Raw genomic sequence first — 9,044 nt, forward strand, 5'->3', positions numbered from 1 at the left:
TGTCCAAAATGTGGTGAAATGTTACTGTAGTCTGGTTTGTATCTTTGTAAAGCATTACTTGCAGCTATTAATGTCTCAAATATTGAATTTTAATAAAGTTGAGGGGCTAAAACATTTACTCAGAATTGAAATGTTGGCTAAAGCATGTTCCAGGGTGCTTCAGGCATGTCTGTATTTTTACTGTATTTAATTTTCTTAATGAAATTTTCCTGTAGAAAAATGGTTCTGCTGATCATTTTGCCTTTGAGACGTATGTTAGCTTAATGAACTGTGATGAAAACATGTTGTTTTAATTAAATTTCTCAATTAGACCTCAATAATAAATGCTTTTCACAGTTATATTTTAAAACATATGATGTAACTTTGATGATGTCATGTCATTATCTATTGTCATGTTTTTACAGCTCAGCTTTGTAAATCATCAAACTGGAATATTGTTGTTATTCTGTGTTTTGTATTAAATCTGTAATGTGGAACTTTAACATATAAATGAACATCCATTACATTCATACTCTTGCCAAACGACTTCACACAACGCTGATTAAGTTTATCACCACCAGGTAAATCTCTCTGTATTTCACAGTATAGTCAAATACAGAGTTTTTAATCTGGTGTTGGGTTTGACATCCTCACGCTGGCAGGATGAACACATACTGCACATGCTCTAGTGGCAGAGCAGGCACACTAGAGACTTCAACCAGCTGAGCCACCTAACTTCCAGTTAGACCTCTGCTAACTTGAATGGGGATAAAATAATTTAATAGTGCAGACTAAATGACTTTCCAAATGTTATCGGACTGAATGGATCAAATTCTGATAGTGAAACCAGTCATTTCACGGGGGATGTGTAACAAACCTGGTACAGAAGCTTGTTTACTATGTTCAAACTTCATTATTATGTTATATAAGTCAGTTTCTGCTATTTTTGGACAGACTGGCCCTTTATGCAGCCCCTCAATTTCAGCCTTTGTCTCAACAGGCTGTTTTAGCTCCTGTCTCTTTCAGGCCCCCTCCTGACGGAGGTTATGTAAACCAACAGTAGTGGTTGAGTTTCACTTCTTTTTCTTGTTCTTCACTCAAAATGTCAGCTTCGCAAATACATCACTACAAATTTTGTAACTTTGACTATGTTTACACCAGAATAGGACAAAAATAACAGAAAGTCACAAAAAGCACGTTATTTTCCCCTTTAATATAAATTCTTATAAACACAATTTACCCTTCAAGCTATCAAATAAACTCTCTTCTATATAAATACATTGTCTCATGTGGTTTGTGTCTGAGAAGCTCAAATTATCAGAAGCATATGACACATCTAAAATAAGACACAGAACAACATACGCTGAGAAAATCTCTGTTTTAAAAATAGGCGATGTATATGCAGTAACTCTGTGGTTTTTAACTTTTTCTGCTCGTGAGAAAGTCCACCAGCAGCCACTGCAAGCATGAACACGTAATGCAGAGACGTTTGACAGCAAACACTGGACTTGATCAAACATATCACATAAGTGATTTAAGAAGCTAAAGAAAGTTTAAAAAAACAAACAAAAAAATCTTCTTGATTGAATTTAAAATGTATCTTTGGATCTACCAGAATTTCCCAGCCCCAAAGCATGATGGGATGTTTTCTGCTTCATTATCATAATGACCAAACTAGCTGCCAGCATACTCTACTGATCACGTACCAGCATGTTTCTCTCATATGTGACTATCAGTTATTTTTGTGTAACTCTGAGTTTCCCACAGTGAAGTAGTCCCACCAGCAGCAGCAGCAGAACCACCATCACGATGGTGAACACAGTCCTTAAGAGCAGGAGAACATAGAAGGAGTGATCTGAGGAGGGAAACGTCTCTCTGTCAAGAGCTGCAAAGACAAGAGAACAAATCTGCTGTAACACCATGCTAACAGGATGTAACACATCTTCCTTAAGGGCTTAAAAAAACATCAGTAAATAATATAAGAATGAATAGTTGAACTATTCATGCACTGCAGCCATCTAAAAGTAAATCATTTTAATCTGGTTGTAGCTTTAAACAGTTTGTTACCTCTGACAGTCAGTCGGCTCTCTGGTGATTCTCCAACATCAGAGATGTTACACTTGTAGAATCCTTCATCAGACTTGGACACACTGTGGATGGTGATTTCTCCTGTAGAGCTGCTTCTCATGAAGAGGCCATTCTTATAGAAATCAGCTGTGAGATGGGAAGAAGTCGTCTTGTTTCTGCAGCGCAGAGTCACAGTGTCTCCCTCCATCACAGGGACGACAGAACTCTCCAGGATCACTGAGCCAACTGAAAAACAAGGGTTTTATATCTGTTGTTGAAAGAATACTTGGAAATTTTGTGGAATATACTTGTTTGCTTGCTTTGTGAGTTTTCGATCAGTTCAATCTCTACAAAAACTTACTGTTCGATCTGTATCTCAGCATTTCTTTCATTGACTATCCACAAGATGGATTTAATGTAATGACTTTATAGAGAGTTTACAGTGAGTTTACACATACCAGTGATAGTGATGTTAACACGGTTGCTTTTCTTCCCTTCTTTAGTCTCACACCAGTACTCTCCACTGTCTGCTGGATAGGCTTTCTGAATGGTGTAAGATAGTGTTGAGGTGCTCGTAATATTACATTCTGAAATAAATTTCTCAGTATCTCTGATCCCTCTCAACTGACTCGAGTCATCGAGACCCTCACAGCGAAAAGAGACAGGCTCATATTGAAAGAGCTGCAGTTTGGTTGGAATGATACGAAAAGCTGCATCTGAGAGAGAAAGAGACAGATTGAGATAAAAATGAAAAATCCATTATACAAAAATAGGATTTCTATCATAGAAAGAAAAAAACAAATCAATGTACCTGCACCTTTTAAAAGATACTGTTTAAATTTGTTCTTTTTGCAACAGCTCACACTAAATTTGAAAATGAACTACTCACAAAATAAATAGCCTAATTCAACGTCAGGTTCATTTACGAAAAACAAAAATATATAAGCCTACATTACATCATCACGATGGAGGCAGAAGTTTAAACAATTTTGAAAAATCATTGAAACCCCTGAATTAACTCCTACTTACCACTGTTCTGAACATCCACATTTAGAAGAATGAACACAGCTGGACAACAATGGGAAGAAAACTGTATATCAGACAAAGATGCATTATATATCAGGAAATATAACGCTTAAAAAGAAGACACAGAAAACTGACACTCAATACTCACAGAGTCTGATGCAGAAAGCTGTGACCTCCATGCTGTCTTGCTGCTGTCTGAGCATCAGACAGAAATGCAGCTGAATGTAGTGTATGTAAGAACTTCCTCTTCCTGTGCAGGTCTTCCTGCCAGACTCACACTGGCGTCCATGCTTAAGTCTTGCCCTATAAGACACAGCGTGCCCCAGAAGTGTCCCTCCGTTTGCTGCAGAGGTTGTAAACTTAATCTGACAGCATGTGATCATTTGCACAAAAAATTAGACGTGCACTCATATGGGCCCAATACCAGCTGCCAAATGGGCGGCAGGTAAAAGAGCTGGTCTTGGTGGGCTGGACCCTGGCTGTGGATACTACTTCTAGAAACACTGAATATTGCCTCTGTCCACTTTCTAGCTCTCTCTTTCTCTCTCTCGTCTTTTTTAAAATGAGTCGGGAAGCCGTCAACAAAGTCTAACTTAACTTTTAACGTTATCAAATGAAGAGAGATGTCCTCCCTTCTTCCTAGTAATGTTTTTGTCTTCTCTCATGGCAGGGTTGTACAGCATTACAGGTTTTATTTCTCCAAAAGTTGATTCTGGTTCAACTCTATTGCTGCAGCGCCCCTGTGGCCCCCACCCCCGCAGCCTAAATGCACAATACACAACGCTGCCAACTGGTTACCTGAGGCTGGTGACACATGCAATGAAAAACATAGTCTCCATGAGAAACGAGCTTACAAGATGCAGCAGCAAAACAAGCTTTTGAAACAGCTGTTCTGTATTTTGAAACAGTCATAAAATTCAGTTAATAGCGAAGCTGCCTGTTTTATTACTTTATATTCATGTAATAAATATACAAATGTCAATTAGATAGTAATTTGCATGAGAAATTAAGAAAAACAATCGGTTGTAATAATCATCCGCTTATAGTGATCAATTTGACCCGGACGGAAGTGATCAGTATAAACAGTTTCCACTGTACTTCTATTCATACTCTGCATGCTACATACAGACCTCCCTCTCTTTTTAGGCTACTTGGTTTCTTCCAGCTAGAGCGTGCTATAATAGATGGGTTTCTGAGCAACGTTGTCGGTGAGATGTGCACACAGGCGCAAGGCAGAAAGCTAACCAGAATGACCGAGAGCTTATGAGAAGCTCAACATGTGAAGTTTTTGGGCTATAAACTGCACAAATCTCAGAAGTAATAGATGGAAAACATTCATTATCCCAGGATGGTAACCTCCCAGTCAGTTCACAGTGCAGAATTAGCTGTTAGCTTCAGAGACCTGGACAGAGTCCTGGATTTTATGAAGGAGGTGGAAGATTTTACTCTTGAAACTGCAGGAAGAAATGTTTATCTTAAGGTCAGACAGCTCACCCTGTTACTGTGTTTCAGGCTATTTAATAAAGAGTTCAACTTTGTCAGACTGTGTGATCAATAGAGAATGTGAAGTTGATATCACACCCTGTTGATTGTTGGGTAATGTGCCAAGTTTAGAGGATCACTCCCTTTCTTCTGGTGAGTTGAAGGCTGTGTTTTGATTTTCTGTTGATTTTCTGGAAAACGTCGCCATGGTAGGTCAGTGCTGCTGTGTCAAGAACTGCCATAGCAGGTCACACTATCATTCAGGGAGAAAACTGGATAATGGAATACATTTTTTGTGAAGCACGTTGAGGAGGTGACGAGAAGACGCGGGATGGCGTGGGTAGCTGCAGTAAGAAGGAAACTTTTAACAACATTACTATATCAGTGAGTGTGTTCTCTACATTTTCAATCACATGAGTTCTCTGGTCTCTAACTTTGACCTAAATTGTACAATATTTTCAATTTTAATATTTCTTGAAAAATACACATTACTTACTGATTACTTCTTTATGTTGAATGTTAACACAGGTGTGTGTGTCTGTGTGTGTGTGTGTGTGTGTAAAATTCAGACTGTATAAAAATAATGGATGTAGCCACCATTACGTCACCCACTGGTTTTTATGGACTTGTGTTCTGAAGCCTCTGAAGAGTTTGTCATTTTGACCATCACCATCTGGGATTTTTGGAGCCAGAAGTGATGAGAAGTGACCATATTTTGACGAGAGGGTGGAGCTGACCCTAACCCTAGCTGCTGGCTGCTAATTTAAATAGCATGGTTCATTTACAGTCTATGGTTAACTGTGATAATGCTGATTTTTGCTAGCAAAAAAAAAACAGGCTTAAAACCATTAAAACAAAATGTACGTACTGGAAAAACAGAACAACCGACTCCTTAGAGGGTCTTTTAGTACAACAAAACACTGAACAAGACTTTTTTAAGTGACCAGAATGTTAGAATTAACTTTCATGAACTGAAAAAAACTAAAATAGCTGCAGCTACGCCTACAGTTACATTCTATGAATCTGGGGATACTCCATGTTTACACTACCTAACCAAGGTTAGTGACGTCGCCGTAGTAGCGACTTGCCTATCACAACGTAGCCACGCCCTAAAGCATACCCTGCTTTATCACCAAATTTCAAATAAATGGGACCATAATTTACAAAATGAACATCATGCTGTTGTAACCCGGGTCACAAAGGGTTAACAACACAGAAGTGCTTCAGCCAATCAGAGTGCAGGTCCACAGCACCGCAGGCAAGCTAAACAGTGTACGCTAGTTAGACGCTGGGTGACAATGTTGAGAGAGGACCTGCTGCTGAACGGTAAAAATATAACTCAGATAAAACAGTAAAAACACCAGATAATGTTGTTAAAACAGAACAGTAACAGCATGTACTTTGTTGTAAGCTCGTAGAGGTGTGTGTGAGAGGCTGCTCACTGAAACCTGCCGAGTAACACAGAGGAACTCCCGAATTCGTGAGTTGTAGTAAAAGTAAACAATTAAATGCTGTGCCACACGATGCTAGGCTAAGCTGGCTAGCTCAAGTGAATGAGCCTAGAAGCTAACAAAAATTAGCATTTAGTGCTCAACAGTGCAATTAGCTGACTGTTATAGAGCTTAAATAAACTAAAACTGTTTGACAACTCAACTGGAACAAATATAAAGATGTGACATGTGGAGTATTTAATTGCTCAATGTTTTCTGTGGCTGGTAAAGCTGCTGAACTGTTAATACTGAATCAACATACTAAATTATGTTTTGTCGGGTATTATATTTCATTGGTATAATGAATCTGATTTAAAGAACAGAAGACATAAGAATATAGGGTGTAAAGTTCACACTGTTGGTCTGTAATTCATGTAATATTGTTTTAATTTAAAAATCCCAGGTTAAGATAAAAAATAGTAATTTAATTCATTTTACTCAGAAATTCATTCACTGTAAAGCTTATTTAAAATGTGTTGATTGTTTACATTATATGTATATATTTTGTTGAGGTTTAAGGAATTAATCATTCCTGACAAATCAGAATGGCAATTGATTAATGATCATTACTGGCCATGTCAATGACTGCAGGTCAGGTTTTTTGAGTTGATTTGAAGTTGATGGCGAGCCAAACCAGACGAGACCATTAGATCCCTGGATTGAAGATCCCTGAACCGAGAGCCCAGAGCCGAGAACTGTCAACCTTACCTCTCTCCTGCCACGGCGGGAGGGTAAACATCTTAACTGCACAAGGCCAGCACCACTTTCATGCTCAACCCCCAGCCCCACTTGCACAATCCAAAGTCCCCAGACTCTGACTTTACTCTTCATTTTTTGACTTGATTTGGAAAAGACATTTACCTTCTTCATTCTTCTTCAAACGCATTCCCTGTGCCTGTGGAAGGACCGAGCCATAACCAGCACTGGTTTAAATGAGTGGACTGAGTATTCATACTATTGATATGGTGTATTATTGTGCCTTGCTTAAGTGATTTTGTTATTGCTAGAGCAGTGAATGGTGAACTGTTGCAAGGTTGAAGAGTGTTGTGAACTGATAATATTGAACAGGATATGGTTCTGATATTGTTACCTAACTACCCTTGGATCCAGATGTTGAGAATTTAGTTTACCTATAGAAGAGTGCACCCAGTCAAAACAGGAAAATAGTTGAAAAGAACTCAGTGGTTCAAAACCAAAAGAAAAAGTGACAGAAGAAATAATTTGTTGCTAAATTGAAACTGAGAAACTGACTTTGTTGAATTGAACTATTAACTGCACTTAAAGTTATTTTATTTATTTTATTTATTTTGTTTATTTAGAAAAAAAAGGTAATACAAGGTACCAGTTTATAGCTTCTTGTCTCGTGTGGTCATTTAATGTTGCAAATAGCCATTTCTGCCTCCTGTTCGAATCTGGTATCCTCTGATTCTGGTCCAACATTATTAAAATCCTTACTAAATAGTAGTGTTAGAAGCCGAGTGCTACACTGTGTTAGAGAAGACTGTAAACTATCAATTGAGACCATAAACTCATTAGGAAAGTGTTTAATGAGGTAACGAATCAAGTTGTCACACCCTGCCTGGACTTTGTTTGTTTTTTGGTCTTTTTGTGTTTTTGTGTTCTTTGGGGTTTCCTGGTATGCATTTCTGTTTAGTCCTTCTGGCCATGTGGGTTTTCTTGTTGTATTTGGGCGGTGGGTTTGGATTGCCTTTTGTTGTTTGGCCTGGCGTGTTGTGTACTTGGGTTTAGGTTCATGATGGTTCTTGGACAGGTTGGTGTGGGTTGTATTTGGAATTTGTGTTTTTTGTGTTTTGGTTTTGTTGCTGTGTTTCCCTTGTGTGTTCATGTGCTCCTCTTCACCTGCCCTGCTTCACCCTCGTTAGCCCAGCTCTGCTCTGTGTCTTCCCCATACCTGCCCTATATCAGTCTCGTCAGCCCTACCCTGCTTCCTGTGTTTCCCTCAGCCAATCACTCCCAGCCTGCCCTTGTGTCTCGTCACCTGTTCCCCATTCCCTGATTAGTCTGTATTTAAGGTCTGGTTTTGAGTTGAGTCTTTGTTGGATCATTTGTTTTGTTCAGCTTGTCCTGTCCTGTCCTGTCCTGTCCTGTCCTGTCCAGTCCACCTCAAGATTAAAGGTTTTCGTCTACCTTGCAATCTCTGCATGCTGGTCTCTGCAATTGCATCCATTCCTGCTACTTGACCTGACACAAGTAAGAAGTGGGGTCATTTTCCCATAGACTTCTAAACAAACGGACTTCTTTTTGGAGCCAGTGGAGTCGCCCCCTGCCCGCCATTAGAGAGAATGCTGGTTTAAGGTACTTACGCATTAGCTTCACATTTCAGATCCAGAACTACCCGCTTGATAAAACTACAACAAATGCTCAGGGATGCAACATATTTATTATTTAGGCTATTTATCACTCTCTTTTCTGCCTGGGCATTTCATTTAGTTATTCTTCCAGCATGAGATGTGGCTGAAATGATATTAAGATTTGCATCACTGTGTATAACCTACAAAATTGTTGTATTTACAGGACAACCAGCATATGTAATGCTCTACACCCATCCTGACTGGATGCCATCTTTCCTTTAGGGCCACAATGAAGTGAAAGTGACAGACATAGAGAGGTTTGCACATCAGTTAAGGAGGCACTTGAAACATGAGAAGACTGGGGAAAGATCAAGGAAATGGAGGAGAGGGCTCGACACAAAGCAAATGAGAGGGCTCGACGCAAAGCGGAGGAGAAAGTTTGACAGAAAGCGAACAGGAGGGCCTGACAGCTAGTTGACAACAGGGCACAACAGGAAGTGGACATGGCACAACATCCTGATGAGCAGAGTGTACAGGAATATGTGCTCTGCAAATCTAGGCATGATGAAATCAACCGTCTGCTAGAGGAAAACAGGCATCTGAAGCATGAACTTGAAGAATGCAAAATGACAATTTTGAGGGATGGTGATCGCAAATATTAAATAAAAAATTAACGTATTACTCTGGA

At 39.2% G+C, this 9,044-nt stretch overlaps 1 protein-coding gene and 1 long non-coding RNA gene across 2 annotated transcripts; one reads left to right on the top strand and one right to left on the bottom strand.

Annotated features, from left to right (window-relative positions):
* Positions 1–968: 968 nt before the first annotated feature.
* Positions 969–3,596, bottom strand: LOC122974188 (low affinity immunoglobulin gamma Fc region receptor II-like). Its single transcript, XM_044342155.1, has 5 exons — positions 3,221–3,596; positions 3,076–3,114; positions 2,505–2,762; positions 2,047–2,292; positions 969–1,864 (listed from the first exon to the last, which is right to left on the bottom strand). Exons 1-5 carry the CDS (start codon positions 3,453–3,455, stop codon positions 1,716–1,718), a joined length of 927 nt encoding a protein of 308 aa, XP_044198090.1. The 5' UTR covers positions 3,456–3,596; the 3' UTR covers positions 969–1,715.
* A 4,502-nt stretch (positions 3,597–8,098) lies between these two features.
* LOC122974289 lies at positions 8,099–9,044 on the top strand. Its single transcript, XR_006400282.1, has 2 exons — positions 8,099–8,360; positions 8,580–9,044. It is a non-coding gene; the product is annotated as an uncharacterized LOC122974289 (long non-coding RNA).

This window comes from Thunnus albacares, chromosome 22, assembly GCF_914725855.1.
Source record: "Thunnus albacares chromosome 22, fThuAlb1.1, whole genome shotgun sequence".
Taxonomy (NCBI): domain Eukaryota; kingdom Metazoa; phylum Chordata; class Actinopteri; order Scombriformes; family Scombridae; genus Thunnus; species Thunnus albacares.